Here is a 16716-nt window from a genome sequence, read left to right as displayed (position 1 = left end):
CAGACGCATACTGGCATTTAGAAGTTGGAAACAAAGTCTTCATGGTTTAAATAAAACAAATGAAAGAAGATTTTGAAGTATATTAGACCATCGAGGGCTGCACAGTGGCGCAGTTGGTAGAAGGTTGCAGCAAGAAGGTTCTGGGTTCGATTCCTGGCCCCGGTCTTTCTGCATGGAGTTTGCATGTTCTCCCTTTGCGTGCGTGGGTTTTCTCCGGGTACTCCGGTTTCCTCCCACAGTCCAAAAACAAGACTGTCAGGTTAATTGGCCTCTTCAAATTGCCACTAGGTGTGAGTATGTGTATGCATGGTTGTTTGTCTCTGTGTTGCCCTGCGACAGACTGGCGACCTGTCCAGGGTGACCCCGCCTCTCGCCCGGAACGATAGCTGGAGTTAGACTTATTTCATCATCATTTGCGCACTCTGCCTAATAAAAGTAAACTTCTGTACTCAGATCTGGCCATTCAAAAATACAAATAAAATTCATTTTGTTGAGGCCACCAGACATGCAAGTCAAAGATTTCTCACACTCAAGCTACATTTAAATTAAATGTTGCTGTTATTCAGCCAAAAGATTGTTTCTGACTGGAAATGATACAGGCATCTCTCAAAAGAAAGGACAACATAAAAGGTGTATAATTAAGTTAAGTCCTGTATAATACACTCTTCTCAACAGCCTTAAAAGGCGTTGCAGGAGTCAAACGGGAAAATATAATTTTAAATGTCTCCAGTCGTGTTTCTGATGTCTTTTGTGATAAATTTCAATTTCTTGGGGTTTGAAACAACAAGATGGTATCGTTTAAATCGGTGTGTTTCAATGGACAAAACTGACGATTGACAAAACTGATTACAGACGGAAGGCCCTGTTGTTTCACGTTGAGCGCAAGTCTCCCTTGAAAGAGAATAGTCCAAAACACAACTACAAAAACAGCAGCTGCTGCAAAAATGGGCTCTTGGTCTTCACTGCTGGTAAACTTCCAGAGGAAAAAGGTTGGAAATCTTTAATGAGAAGATGATCTGAACATAATATTAAAAAAAAACTGTTGATTATTTGCAATGAGTCAAAAAAGCATAAAGCCAATCGGTAAAATTTTACAGCATAAACGTCACATAAGAAAAATGGTGAAAATTATGCACTCATTCCAAATCAGAGAAACCCGGCGTGTTCGCCAAAGTGTGGACACTTTTGAGACTCACTGTAAACATCTCAATTTCTTTAAAAAAAAGAAAAAGATAGTTTAGCAGAGCTGTGATGTGCAGCAACCTCGCACCCGCGGGCCAGGAGGAAGACTTTGATAGATCCTAAAAGGTGCTCCATTCGTTCAGAACGAAGGCAGCCGTCATTATTCTCAAAAGAATCCACTTTGTCACTTCTCCATTCTTCAAGCACTTCCGCCTTGGCCTGACGAATTATGGCGTCTGTATCTTCGGAAACAAGGCTCTTCTCCTGACAGGTAACACAACACTTTACAAGACGCCTTTGACTGCTCGCAGATCTCAACAGGGACGAACGTGTCAACAAGCAATCGGATTCTCAACCCTCTGTCCATGATGAGACGTCTCGGGCGGTTTTAAGCCTTCAGCTTCTCTTGAAAACTGTCACTGAGTTCTTCTTCTTCTTCTTTTTTTTTTAAAGTTATAACTTGAGGTGCTACATTGTCTCACTGTCAGGATGAGTGCGGCGGGAAGAAATTAGTCTGACACCTCTGTGCAGATTTATTTCGGCTCTGATCGACACCTCGACTTCTGTACGTGCTCATTTGTGATGAAATGATAAGTTGGATTTGCACAAGGAGGTGAAACATTTTAACATGTTCGACAATAACATTCAAGAGAATGAACCGCAAGGAACTGGAAAGACGACTGCAGGACCAAATAGGTGCCAAAGACAGTTGCCACAGCTGTGCTTTTTTTAATAGTTGGAAATGTGTGCAAAAAAAAAAATAAATAAATAAAATAGCAATAAGTCAAATTCTTAACGAGACAACATACTTTGAACGTGACCCAAATCTTGTTAATAAAATAAATCTCTTCCGTATCATACATGTTTCAATTCGCTCCTTGGTTCAACACACCTGGATCAAATGATGGCTCGTCAACAGGCGCCTGCAGGACATTGATATGCTGTGGAGGTTGTTACTAAAACATGCAGGATACCGGCCCTTGGACACTGCTGCTTTATGCCAAACAGATGCTACGTTCTGGTGTCCAAATAATCATATTTTAGTCCAATCTGTCCAAATAGCATTACTGGTCTTTCTCTTTGTCTCCCTGGCAAACTCTAGCCTGGTTTTTATAGTCACAGTTTCATTTTTATGCTGTCAATTTTAGCTCTCACAGACAAACTGCAGTGTAAATGTGTCTATTATGTAAAATCGCATTTTTTTTTTAGCCTTATTTTATAATTCCATATCCCATCACCCCAACGTACCTGGAGTGTTGCTTTGATTCTTTCATCCATGTCTGAGAAATTATTCAATCTCCTGTGGCAGCCATTCAGGGACGAATGCATTTCCATTTCCACAAAGCCCCGCCTTTGAGCGCCAGTTCCAAGCCGAGCTTCCGCTTCACAGCGCGCACCTCCTCCAGACTAGCCAGCAGCAATTAGCATCACCTTATGGAGCTACCAGTCTGACGAGCTCATCGGATGAACTACTCCTCAGTCCAGCGCGCCTTAGGACGGCTGTAAACGACGTAACGGAAATGATGATGTGTTAAAGGCGGAGTTTCACAAACAGGAGAACAAAGGCAGATTTCTTTTACATTTTCATTTTTAGAACTACAAGTAAGAATTACTTATGCCTCAAAAATACACAATACTGCCCTTTAAACAAAATCAGAACAAGCAGGTCAAAGCTTTGCAAAAATCTCAACAGAAAAACTTTACTTGCATCAAAAAATATAAATATACATATATTTTTTCACATCATCATTCCTGTGTCTAGTTCGACAATAAAACAATTACTACATGGCTCTACTAGCTGCTTACTCACACAGGAATTTTTCCTCTTCCTTGTGTTACGTGTGTTTGTTCAACCACATACATCAGCAGAACGTTGGACCTAAAAGCATGCAGGAAAGGAAGAGGTTAACTCACCGAGTCCCTGCTGTCGCCATCAGCGTGCTGTCTGCACCGAGCTCCTCTCTGACACGTTCTTCATGGATGTACAGATGTTTGTACTCAGTACCAGGACAGCTTACCGTAACCCCAAACCCTCCACGTTGATTATTATAAATGGATAACAGGCTGCGCCGTGACGCCTCTTGTCACAAACAGCCTTTTGTTTTAACATCAGATTTGTGCCGCTGTCTTGTAAGTCTCTGTGCGTCTCATAACGCTGATGACACGAAGCCAATTTATTTTGGTTATTTATTTTTTTATTTTTTTTAACACAAACAAGAGTCATGCAAGAACAAACAAAAGACTGACTGTCTTATGCCGCCGTACGTGGAGCTTTTTTTTTTTTTGTCGTGACAAGATGACTTGTTTTAGAGCTTGCATATGAAGCAATATGCCTATGCTATTTATTTGCAACATACTAATAAATGTGCAGTGACTTGATGCAGATGTGGAAACGGTGCAGGAGTTGCAGCATGGATTCCCTTACTGTAATTACACAAATCGCATCTGAAATACACTGAAGTGTAAAGCAATCAGATCAATAGTTTGATACAGGATTCATCAAATGTCGGCTAGTTGTGGTATTTTTATTTTATTTTTGTAAAGCTGCAATTAAGCAATTTAATCAGATTCCATCCTAAATTGAATGAAATCAACAGCATTAAATAGTTATTTTCTCAATTTCCAACATTTTAAAATTTTTCTCAAAACCAGATTTCCTTTGTCAATCCCAGAAATCTTAATAGGTTTGCACTAATCACCTAAAAAAACAACGAGAATCTCTCTCTCTCTCTTAGAAGTGGGATTATTATTGTTTGCACTAAATTGCAACATTGTGCTGTACTGTAATTTTACAGATGGTAATTTACAGCTTGTTAATTAAAACGTGTATGCTGTCAATCTTTAATTCAGTCTGTATTTATAGAGCTTTTTTCCCTGTGTACCATAAAGAAAAGACAAAGTGCTTTACATAAACTATGCCAGGAGGCAATGACAACTAAATTATGAGAATATATAGGTGTGTGTGTGTGTGTGTGTGTGTGTGTATGTATATATATATATATATATATATATATATATTGAAGTTCATCTGTGTAAAAGCAAGTAACCTTTTAATATATGCAAAAATAATGGATCTATAAAACTGCTTAGTGTGTGGTTGATGGCTGTGGGAATGTGAAAATGTATGTTGAATTTATGCCTAAATATTTCACTGATCTCTGACCGTCAGTGGCTCCTACTGCTGTTGCTGTTCTGTGTAGCACAGAGGCACCTTAATAGAGACATATCGAGGCATGGGAGTAATGTCTAAAAGCTGCGACTTTCCATTCTCATATAATTTATTAGTGAGAATCTCACAGCAAGGTCAACTGTGCAAGATTGGTTATAACTTTTACTAAAACTGTCCTTGATCAATACAAAGACCTTGGAATGTAATTCTTTTGTCAGTTGTTATTGCAAGGTTTAAAATTAACTTTGATGTTTGATTTTGGAGGTATAGGACTTTGCAGAGTTTTGGAGATATACACCAATGTAACATACTGTCTCAGTGCAATGAAATCCAGTTTTTACCCAGTTTGGTAGAAGTAGGAGCCATTTTGACTGTTTTTCCAACACGTTGGGTCATGCCAAAGCAAAGTTATGTAGATGAAGTATAAAGCACATTGCAGAAGCAATCATAATCAGGAATCTCAATCACTTTATAGCCATAAAACTATGTATTTTATTGGGATTGCAAGTGATGAACCAAGAAAAAGTGGCTTGTAATTGTGAGATGGGGGAATAGTGGTACATTTTGAGATATTCTTTTTTTTTTTTTTTTTTTTTACAAATAGATTCTAAAAGTGTTCAGCCAGTCAGTACTTTATTATAGTATTACTCATTTACATGTTTCTAACAAAGAAATGTCCCTGACCAGACATTGCCTGTAACAGAAACAGAAATTTGAAGTTAACAAAAAATAAATTATTGAATTCTTGTATTGAAAATCAAGTGTTGTTCCAAGACTCTATTAAACAGGTGACCAATGAGGTCATTTGGTTGCACTAGATTTTATTTGGGTGTATTGGAGAAAATGTATTTATTTATTTATTTCCATAAAAAATGTTTGGAAGGTCGTTAGACAAAGATTTAAGTTTGCTACTACTATTTGAAGTCATATTGTAAAAAAAAAAAAAAAAAAAGTCTATGCGAATGAGGGCTGGAAGTCGTTCCTTCAATCTGATGTTTTTATGCAGATATCTACCTCATCTAGAAGCCATCGGTTTATTTAGTTGTCGTTTGACATGAGTTAACTTCCCGCGTGTCGTACATGAGCAATACATTGTTATGTACGTCTTGCTGCAGCTTCCCATGCCACCCAGACACAACAAGCATGCTGCAAGGCACTAGAACTTCATTGTTTCTTGAGAGAAATGCCTCAGGCTAGTGTTTAAGAGCTGCGTGGGGTGGGAGCATGTCGACTTAAATACCTTCAGTGGAGACATGTCATGGCCTCTTTTATCAGCTACTAGCTGAACTATAAAGCTCAGCCCTGTGTATTACTATAAAGTCAAAACTGGCATTTTTAAAAAAAAACAAACAAAAAAAACGTTTTATTCTTATCCTTCTGATGGGGGATTATGCTTGAATTTTAAATGCCTCACACCAGCTTAAATTTTAAAAAGCTCACATTTTTAAAAACTGAATAAGAGTCACACCAGTCATACTGGTGAAAGGAGCCACCGCCTTTTCTCGACCGTCGAGCTGAACTCTCGCGGGTTAACAACTTGAAAAATAAGATCTTTTAGAAAATACAGGTAAAGAATACAAAAAAAGGAAATGTTCATTATGATTTAGAACACTAAACGTTTTTAGTTCAGATGGTGTTTTGAAGAAATAAAATAAAAATCACTGTTTACATTTTATGTTACTTTTATAACTAGAAAGTATCAAATAGAAGAGTCGTATTTATTGTGGTACAATTTTTGCAACATTTTAAAACTTAATATATATCTGTTGGACAAGTATGACTATTACGAGTATCATAATAATGCAAAATTACACAAATCAGTTATTATATTGCAGGAATAAAGTAATATAACTGATTACTGCAGTTTTGTTCATGGCATTAATTCCATGTCATTTTGTTTGATGTAAGCCTACCTGTTTAAAATTGGTCACCCTTTTTGTGAACACCTGACTGTGCAAAAATATTTTTTTTCTCATATTTGTGGAAAAAAAAATTCTACATCAGCCACTCAGAAAAAGTAAAGCTAACAGCTGACATGCTGGGTCATTTTACAAAATTTAATATTCATTTTTATAACAGTTATAGTTTTTATAACAGCTTAAGAAAATTATTTAGCGAAAATCTGCTGAATTTAGAGTCATTTGTTTAAAGGTAGAACGTTTTGTACTTCTGCAGTTTACAGGGCAACATAGAAATAAATGAATAAGGAAAAGACACCGGAGGTTTTTAGCTTTAAAAGCATGAACGTATTTTCCTGTCATATGTAGCCAAACAGCCTCATTGTGGAAGCAGAATAGTTATTATTTAAAGCTCTCTGCGAGTTTCCCCAACATATTTAAAAAAAAAAGAAATTAGGATGTTTTATTTGTTGCTGAAAACATAGATCGATGAAGAACAGGTAAGTTAACAGCAAATAAATGGATTTTTGAAATTTACTATTCCAGCTAAGCATATCACCTAACTCAACTTTAGTTTTAACATGATTAAAAAAATATTAACAAAAAGCTCAAGTCAGACTGGCATTCACCAACATCTTACTAAATGTACTTTAAACTAATTTTATTAAAGAACATTTTGAAAATGTAACTTTTTTAAGCGTGGGTATGCCTTGATACAGACAATTTACTCATACCCAGTAAGAAGATATCAAATTAAGAGAAGAGAGAAGGCATGTCCTGAAACACATCCTCAACAAGGTGGATGTGTAAAGTTGTTGCAGATAAAGTTGATGAGATGGATTCAAAGTGTTTGTGGCATTGCATCAGGTTGACAGATGACATTGTGATTGGTAGCTGCAGTATGGAGCACAGGTAAGCGACCTTGGAAAGTCGGAGGTATCCTGCGGCTTGATGAGGAATGAACGTCTGAAAACCGAATGCAGACCGTCTGTGCTGGACTGAGAAGCTGTTGAGATTTTGCATTGAAAGCGACAAAACCTGACAGGTTTAAAACCTAGAGTAAATTGTTTTGGAGGTAAAATTGTGGAGGCACGGCTTAGATAGTTTAGGCATTTGCGTAGGAGGAACAATGGATCCTTAACAAGGCATTTTAACGTGTTCGTGTGACAGACGAAATTGTTAGAGACGGTGAGATGAAAGTAGATGATAGACTGTGGGCCACCAATTGACTTTGGCCATTTATTTGATTGTCACATCATTTTAAGAATCACAGCACACTGTAGTTTATTCCAGGACATGATGTTTATTTTACAACTAAGGATAAAAGGATGCCATTTAGAATAACTGGTCATGACAAAAAAAACCTGGGAGTTTTGAGAGCAAATTTCTTTTTTTTCAAGCTTATGTACAGTCATGGACATCACATCAGATGCCGTTAACTTCATTTTATATAAACCACGTTGAGCGACCAACAATTCACTGAAAAAAATGGACATTTTTGGTCCAACAATATTCCGTAGCTTTACACCCACACCCCTGAACTGGTCTAGAAAATAACACTGTAAAAATGCACACAGTACAAATAATACTGAACTTGTAAGTAGCAAGATATGCCAACATACATTTTTTTTTTTGATTATTTACACATTAAATTTTCAACTTCGTTAACTTTACAAGCTTAGCTCCTTCATGATAAATTGGCGGACTACTTAGTAAGTACTGTACATGTTAAAAAGAGAACATTAAAATATTTTTTTAATTGAGGAAAAACAGGCATTTGTAATATATCTGTGGTATAATGGCAAACAATAATACAGTGTGATTAAGGGCCTTAAAAACCAAACTTGATCTTTTTTTTTTTTTTATTTTCCATCAAATTTTTCTTCATTGGTTCACACTCACTGAAAGTGCAGAAACATTTTAGAATACCATCCAACTTTAGACAAGTATCTTTTTCCCCAAACTTTGTTCAACAGGGACATCAGTCAAGTCATTCTGAATAAGATGCAACCAGACTTACTGTACCCAATGCTTTACATGAAAACATGCACAGCTTCATAAATAATATGCAAGTAATGGTGAAATATATTCATTCAAAAACAATTCTTCAGAAACAGTGATGAACACAAGAGCATGGGTCAGTTTCAAAACAACAGACGGCTGTGAAAGGCTCAGATAAAATGCAGTGCATTGATGAAGCAACAATCACTCAATGACTGTATAGTGCCATGTTTGTTGCACCAATCTGTAGAGTCGTGTCAGTGAAAATAGAACCTTTACAATCTGTTTTTTTTTTTTTTGAGCTGCTTCACTGAAAGCGCTATTAATTCAAAACATACCAAATGATTAGAACTAGAATATGAGGTATGAAACCTCATGTTTGTGTTAAGAGTTGTGGCACTATCTGTGTTGACAGATCGAGACTTGGGAGATTTAGTGCAACAGAAATCTGTCAAATTATCACTGATTTCACTGTTTATCTAACTTTTCAAGTTCTTTCACAAAGATGAGATGGTCCTCCGGCGACTTTCCGTGCGTTTTACAAAGGTGCAATTTGATTGCATGTTTACTCACAAATGTCCGGTTGCACAGTTTACACTGATATGCTGAGCCAGAGTCATCTTCAGTAAGTCCAGAGGACGTAAACGTCTTGTCCTCAATTCTGCTCACTGCCTGCTGCTCAAGTAAGTCTACGGAAAGCTTGGAGAGGTCCTTTAGGGTGAATCCCAGGTGGGACTCCAAATGGTTAATGTAGGACGAGGGAGTCCTGAACTGGGAAGCACAGTCACTACACAAAAACAGAGGTTGGCCGGAATCAATGTTTTTGAGGAATTTTGTTCCGCCTGTCCTCTTTAACTGGTATTTTACATTGGCCAGCCAATGTGAGATAGTGGTCATGGAAAGACCAGTGAATTTACAGATGTGGACTCTCTCTTGGGGTCCCAAGTCACTAATTATGAACTTTCCCTCAGGTGTCTCTCGAAGACTAGAAGCAAACTGAGCCTGAAGAATCAGGAGGTGCTGGGGATTCCAGTTCGACTGTCGGCCTTTCCTTCTTTGGATAGGAGACAGCTCCTCCATGCTGTCGTCAAAAGTAAAGCCATCCATGTCGGATTTTTCCGAGACGGAGGACGGCGTAGTAGACTTTGGTGTCAAACGGCCTGTGAGATTTTTAACCATGTCTGAAATATCCATCAAAGCATTTTCTCGAAGAGGCGGAGATGATGATGATGACGATGAGAAATTTCTAAAAGCTGCTTTGACACTATTTGTGTTACTATTGTTTGGTGTTGTAGGACTAGCTTTAGCTGAACTGATATTGCTGCTGCTTTTGGATTTTGTCAAGTCAATGGGCTGATCATATTCATCGTTACGATGTTGACTCGCCGGCTCTGCTTGCTTACTCTGGGCGTAACTGCTCATCTTATAAAGCATTGCAAATGGGTCCACAGAGGGTCTGGGAACTTTTGTAGCTTTCCCCAAGTGGTTGTTCATGACAGACTGCAAAGCACTGAGAGGGCTGATGAGAGGTTGCTCAGACAAGTGATCGGTGATAATGCTGAGGCTACTGCAGCCATTGCTACCTGTTTTTTGTGGTGAGTCATGCCCAGTTTTGATCTTTACTTCTGTTTTGGGCTCAGGTAGCTCTTCTTTACCTTTTAGATCAATAGGGATTTCAACTGTAGAGCTTTGCATTACTTTTGACAGAGCTTCTGCACTGGCCTTGGGATTTTGCAGTGGTGACTTTGCAGACATGCACTTACTCTCACACGGTTTGTCTTCTTTTCCGTCATTGGTGGAACCACTCCTTGTCACTTTTTCCACCAGCTCCTCCATAGCCAACACATTGCTTTTGTGGCTAAGAGGTGGAGAGGGGCTATTTGGTGAATGGATCAGAGAACCCATGTCGGAGGACATCACCTTCAAACTGGAACTACTGAACAGAGGTTGAACTGATGCACAAGAGGGCAAATTAGACTTCAGGGATCCATGGAGCTGATAAGCAGCGTGAATGCTGGGGTATCCGCCCCATGTTGGTGCTCCAGTTTGGGCCTTGCTGATTGCACTTGAGACTGTATTTTCCAAAGACTTTAATATGTCTAAGCCACCCTTAGGTGTTTCCTCCAAGTCCTCTTCTGTAAGATACTGATAAGATCGGGTCTTTACAGGCTTCTCAGGCTTCTCAGTAGGGTCTTCTTTTTCCTCTTTAATTTTTTTCTCAGGTTCTCTCACTTCAAACTTCTCTTCCTCTGTCTCGTCATCTCTCTTTTCTTCACTTCTGTCTTCCGGGCTGCAGGGCTGCAACGGGGAGTCCGGCTGTGGCTTACCGTTGGGTGCCGGGAGACGTTTCGTGGTAGGAGGCAAAGGAATTGACTGAATTTTCTCCTCGATAACAGGATCCAAAACTAACTGCTTGCCTTTTTTAGAGGCTGAATTTGTAACTTTCAGAAAGTGTCCTGTGACCATCATGTGGGCTGTCAACTGTTGTAGTGTGTCGTGGGAGCTTCCACATTCCATGCATTTGAGAATTTGTGCCTTTCGTGCCTCAAACTGCCAGGTATAACTGGCACCATTTTGGTAGCCATATCGATTGTTAGGAGTGACGTAGGGATTAGCTGCTTTTTGGTCTTTTGGAGAGTCTCCTAGGAATATACCCGAAGACACAGACTCTGGTGAGCTTGGAGACATCAGGTCCTGAAATGCTCTTTTTTTGGTCGGGGGCACCAGTTTCGAGGTAAGGGCTGGCATTGGTTCTTTTAGAGGCACTTTCTGATAGTGTTTTGTTTTTATCATGTGAACACTAAGATCTTGCAAGGATTCAAAAGAGTGGCCACAGTACATGCATTTAAGAACTTTCTGGGCATCTTCTTTGCCTTCCATCTCCAACAAAGAACGCTTGCGTGGCTTGGACCACTTCTTGCTCCGATCATCCTCTGGATCCTTGTTGTCATCGCGGTAGTGGCCGGTCTCGTTCATGTGCACAGTCAGACCAACTAAGGTGTCATAGGCGGCACTACAGTCCTTACACCGAAATTTGCTGGCTCCAGTAAAAACCGGCCCATACAGTTTGTTGTTCTGCCTGTAAAGCTGCACGGTGCTGAAGAGGCTTGGCTCAGGGAGAAGTTGGTACGGATTTTGCTGAAGAGTTTTAGCCAAAGCTGCCTGATGCCAGTCGTATGCTAATCCTCCAGTGCTTGCAGAGCTGATGCCAGTGTTGCTGTTGCTCGATACTGTTTTTGCGGTTGTGCTGCTGCTGTTTAAGTGAGTGGTGACTGGGGTGTCGCTACATCTGCTCTTCGCATGGCTGTTGCTAGAACTGTGACTATTCAGGAACCCATTGCTGCCTTTGTAGCTGCTACCACTCCCATTGCTAGCTGCCAAATTGTTCCCTTGTTTACTTTTAAGCATGTCCAGGGCAATACTGGACCAGGAGGCATCTGAAATCAAGTTTGCATAGACGGCTTTCATTTTTGTCAGACTGTCCTGGAGAGAGAGGCCATTTATCGACTCAGTACCTTCACCAAGCTTTTCCTCTAGCTTTTCCTGATCGCTGGAGGAGGAAGCAGTGGTCTTAAGGTCCACCAGTTGGTCACTGGTGGTACTGAGTGGCGAAGCATATCCAGCATCTTGGTTAGTGCCATTGCTAAGTGGAGAGTTCTGGCAGCTATAATGCTCTCTCGGCTCCTCGTCGTCATTAAAGAGAAACTCTGCATCTTGACCATCGAGGGAAAGGCCATCGTCCAGGAGGTGCTCTTCTTCATCAGTTTTCCCTGTTTTAAACTCATCCTCTGGTCCATAAGCTGCAAGACAAATAAGAAGGAAGAAGGATATTAGATGCTAATATTTTTGACAAGAACACCCTGAGAGGGTGGTGGAGGCAATAATCCTAAAATCGAAAAAGGTTTGTGATAATAAAGTGGCAAACATCCACAACTTGACAATGACCTTTAACCCTCTTCACTCCTCTCTATAACTAAAACATTATGAACAAAATATTTTTTTTAAATTATGTTTTAGTTATTAAATTTGTCTGAGTAAAGGAGTGCAATAACATTCTTCTGTTTATTCAAAAAAGCAAATAACATAATTGTTCTACTTTAAAGAAAATTTGTCATTGACTCATGAGGGTTTTTTACTGTGGATTTTAAGCAGGCATATTGCTTTATTTTTAATATATGAAACCTTGATTATACAATCGCACAAGGAATGAAAACGGTAAAACAACATATCGCTGGGCGGTCTATATGTTTTCTGTTCATAGTATGTTCTTGACTTCCCTTTATTTGCTGAAATTTCTTCATGCTATGTATTAACAAGTTAGGAATAGTGGAACAAAATGCCAGCAGTATCAGTCTTGCCAAGCCACGCTTGGCTGGAGTCGACTTGGCATCAGCTGTGGAAGTCCTCCCAGCGTGATGTTAGGAAACGGCCAGTGGACATGAGAAGACATGTTGTTACTGCCTCTGCTCCCTGTGTGCTCAGACTGCCAAGTTATATCATTTTATGAAAGCAAATGCCTATACATTTTACAAATATAGCTGTGTTAAAATATGTTTGTGATGACCTAGGTTACATTTTTTTTTTCTTCTACCAAATGAAGGATGATGCTCGCAGTGAAGCTCAATCCACAGATGGCAAAACGAAGAGGGTTACAAATGCCAAGGTTTCTTTACCCACCCCTCATTAGATGCTTGCCTAAAGTGCCAGAATCAGTCTCAAGTGAGGTGACGGATATGTTGTCAGCTTCAGACTGCTTGTAGCTCTCTATCCTATGATCAGAATGGACATAATGCCTGATGTTTGCTAGGTGCTCTAACTTCTGTGAAATAAGCTTTAGGTCTTACATCTGGCTGTGTGTGTGTAAGGGAAAAAAGAACATCAATACCACTTTCTTCTTCAAAATTACAGTGTATGTCTGCTATGATAATTGCTGCTATGTCTGAACAGTGATGGCTACACCTGGTGTATGCCTGTGTGTCTTCAGAAGAGTCCTTCAACAGGAACGGCAAATGTTGGCAAATGTCATATTTCATCGTTTCTCTATTTTTGTAATTTTATGATCTCACTAAACTGGAAGAGCAAATGTACTTTTACAAACACATACATAGTTAAATGTAAACACAAAGGCAATAATTATTTTAAATTGCTACAAACACTTTCAAAAGTTCTTGAGTTCACAAAAATCTAGAGAAATTTATCGCACAAAGGTATATTGTATCGTTATAGGGCTTCTGTTTTGGTGGTGTTGAATCTCTAGGCTACGTTTGACATATTTATTTATTGTTTAAAGGTTTTGTTTGCTCTTGTGGCCTTTATTTGAAAGTAGTTCGACAGGAAACAGGGTAATCAGAGAAGGGGGTGACATGCGGCAAATGTCGCCAGGCCGGGAATTGAATGTGCGACCGCCGCCACGAGGACCAAGGCCTCAATATGTGGGTCGTGCTTTGCCCCCGTGCCACCACAGCACCCACATTTGACATACTGATTGATCAACTTGAAAATGGGTTGGTGTTATACAGTAGTAAATTAGTTGGGATCTCATCTGGCAAACACCAAACACTGTGCTAAATTTGGCCATTACACGTTGGAACAAACAGAGATGACAAGGTGGATTCCTATAGGCTGCATCCTTGGACCACTTTCATTCCATATAACACTTATATGTTCCCCCTTGCTCAGGTTATAGAGTATAACATTGCTTACATGCACTACTGACACACCTTCACATTAAAAAAACCGTATACATCGTTTTTGATTCCAACAAAGCAAAATTAGACATCGGCGCGTAACTAAACTCAAAGAGGTTCAAAGCCAAAGCAGGCAAGAAACCTGGACGTATTTATGGAGTGAGGATTAATTTTAAAACATTCAATTACTCTGTAACTACTTAAGTTGACTAATATGCTAACCAGAAGGAGGGACTTCCTGCCAAAAGGGACACAGGAAAATGATCTAATGTTTTACTTCAATTATCTTACTTCTTACTTTTACTTCAATCAGCTTACCGAAAATGATGTTGCCAAAGTTATAAACAACACCAGTTCAATGGATCACAGTACAGTCAGTGTTTACAGGACAAGAACTAAACCTGAGAGGAAACATATTTTAACTTAATGCTGTTTTTAGTGCATTTTACCTATACTCCTCTCTTTACCTCAAAAGCACTTTAAACCACTTAAATGGTATAAATGTTGCTACTCTCATGTACTTGCATTGCCCCTTTGTTACACATTGTGAGAATTGATTACAAAATGTAATCTGTTATTCCGATCTTTTCACATTTTGCTAAGCAGTTGTGACTCTTTGGACTCGCCTCCTGCTCCCTCATCAACATGCAACCCGCTGTATTGAAATTGATGCAAAGTCAAAGGGGGAGAGTAAAGACAAAACAGTGGGAGAAACCTGACAGCAGTACAAACACACACACACCCCGACCAGCACACCAACATTAAAGTCTACTTTTTTCCCTGCCATCCTCTGTATGTTACCCTGACAGGCATCAGTGTCAGAGGTATGTAAGTGTCAGCCCAAGGTGTCAGTGTCCACACAAACAAGCCAGAAAAGCGATGGGAGGGAAGGAAGAGGGGGAGAAAGTAACAACAACAAACACAAGTCAGCCATTTTTTTTTCTTTTTTCTTTTCTCCCTTTTCACCCCTGCTCGAGCCTCCTCCTCTTCCTTCACCATCTGTGTCAGAAAAGCTGCGGGTGCCACCGCCGGCTAATAAGGCAATCAGAGATGGAAAAGATGCTGACACGGCGGCTTTCGAGCGTCACTCAGAACAAAAGAGGAAGCAGGGAGAAGGAGGGAGAGCGGGATGGGGAGGGGATTAAAACAGGAGGCTGGAGGGGAAGGACGGGGGGGAGAAAAGTGTCTGTTGTGGTTGTCAGTCAAAAACGTAAGCCCACTTTGTGCTGTCAGGGAGGATAGGCGAAAGAGAAGTTCTGAAAAGAGAGAAAGAAAGATGTGTTTAGGCTTACGAACGTGAGGTGAGTGTGTGTGTGTGTGTGTGTGTGTGTGTCTGAGTGTATCTGACATAAAGAAATCAAACGGCATCAAGTTTAACTGCTCAAAAGCATAAAGAATCGTAAAATGGTGGCAATAATTACATCTTCTCAGTGCAAGTTCAAGTTTCTAAGAGCATGCCACCACAGGTGTGGTCGATCAGTTGTGGGTGCGCGTTGCACGTGTTTGTGTGTATTCTAGGTGTCACAGTGTGTCAGGTGCAAGCAGAGCTGCAATGTGGCTGGTGGGGGGCGAGGGGGAAGAAAGCGAAGCCATCTGTGTCTGGAGAGGAGCCTGTCACTATTGTTGTGCCCAGAGAGTCCAGGATTTCCTGCTGCAGACAGGTGACACCACAGTAGGACAGCTCCTCCCTCTAGCCCCCCCCAGCCACAGTGACATATGCACACATGTACATGCAAACTATCAGGCCTTCTTCCCTAAAACTGCATTCCTCGCCAGAGGAAAAGATCTGTCGGGCCTATTGCTTTTAAAAAAGCATGTAAAAATTTCATGCATGAAAAGCAGAAACAAAATACTAGAAAGAGTGAAGTGAGGACTTATTGAGATCCCAGAGATGTAACGAGGACAGTTTTAATCTCTCCTGTAAAGCAAATTTGCTCTCACCATACCGGGTAAAATAAAAAAAANTCATCCGTCAGTCTAAGAATTCACTGCATGCTGCCTTTTTTGGACTCTCCCCGTCTCGGTAGAGCGCAGCTAATTGACTCTATAGCATGCTACCAAACCTGTTTTATTCCCCCTTCCTGACATATCTGATGTGTTTGCATGTCTCTTTGTGATATGTGTGTACATAAATAACACAACTCTGAATATCTGTGTGCAGTAAGGAGGGCTGGTGGGGATGGGAAAGGGAGAGGTGGGCAGGCGGATGTTCCTTCCGCAGCAGTGCTGTCGTGTCGCCGCATTTCTTGCTGACAGGTCTGATCAGAAAGTGATGACAGCCTATGATTGTCAAAACGCCCGCAGCTGAGTGGCAGATCGGCTTTGGCTCTGCCTTATTTTCCCACTTCCCTTCCCCCTGGTTTTGTCACATCTCTTTCCCAGCCGCGGTGTTGGCTTAACTCGGAGTGAAGGTAAGAAGTGACGCGCACAAGGCAGCATGAGGAACTCAATCTCGGCGTGTTGTGTTAGGGCCATTGTAGATGTCATGCGTTAATACTCCCACGGCTGTGGAGAGGCGAGCCGGATAGTGACAGTGTGGGAGTTAAACTGGGAGCTGGAGAACTGAGTTTGGTGGGGATCTTGACAAACAAAGCAGTGCGGCGCCTTTGCATTGCGTGTTAGAAAGGTATGACAAGAGCTGTGCGTGTAGTTTCCCTAAAAGACAGCCTGAAACGGAGGCTTCAAATCACGCAACAACAGGTAAATTCACAATAAACTCCCAGTTTTAGCACTTCAAGTAGTCGAACAAGTTTAAACAAGGATTTTCAAGAAAAACTTT

The 16716-nt window shown here is 40.3% G+C and overlaps 1 protein-coding gene across 1 annotated transcript; it reads right to left on the bottom strand.

Annotated features, from left to right (window-relative positions):
- Positions 1 to 7532: 7532 nt before the first annotated feature.
- Positions 7533 to 14936, bottom strand: LOC103151596 (teashirt homolog 1-like). The gene is made up of 2 exons (XM_016681583.1): positions 14904 to 14936; positions 7533 to 12087 (listed from the first exon to the last, which is right to left on the bottom strand). Exons 1-2 carry the CDS (start codon positions 14934 to 14936, stop codon positions 8719 to 8721), a joined length of 3402 nt encoding a protein of 1133 aa, XP_016537069.1. The 3' UTR covers positions 7533 to 8718.
- Between the last annotated feature and the right edge of the window lie 1780 nt (positions 14937 to 16716).

The sequence above is a fragment of the Poecilia formosa genome, unplaced genomic scaffold (genome assembly GCF_000485575.1).
Source record: "Poecilia formosa unplaced genomic scaffold, Poecilia_formosa-5.1.2 Scaffold286, whole genome shotgun sequence".
Lineage (NCBI taxonomy): Eukaryota > Metazoa > Chordata > Actinopteri > Cyprinodontiformes > Poeciliidae > Poecilia > Poecilia formosa.
The sequence above is the reverse complement of the archived record's forward strand: the minus strand, read 5'-3'. Positions and strand labels throughout refer to the sequence as shown.

What these genes read in the sequence shown, in the direction of transcription:
- LOC103151596 (XM_016681583.1), bottom strand. Translation starts at nt 14,936, where the DNA reads ATGGTGAAGGAAGAGGAGGAGGCTCGAGCAGGG. An exon ending in AGGAGGAGGCTCGAGCAGGG is followed by an intron (nt 12,088 to 14,903) that starts GTGAAAAGGGAG and finishes CAAAAATATTAG; the next exon opens with CATCTAATATCCTTCTTCCT.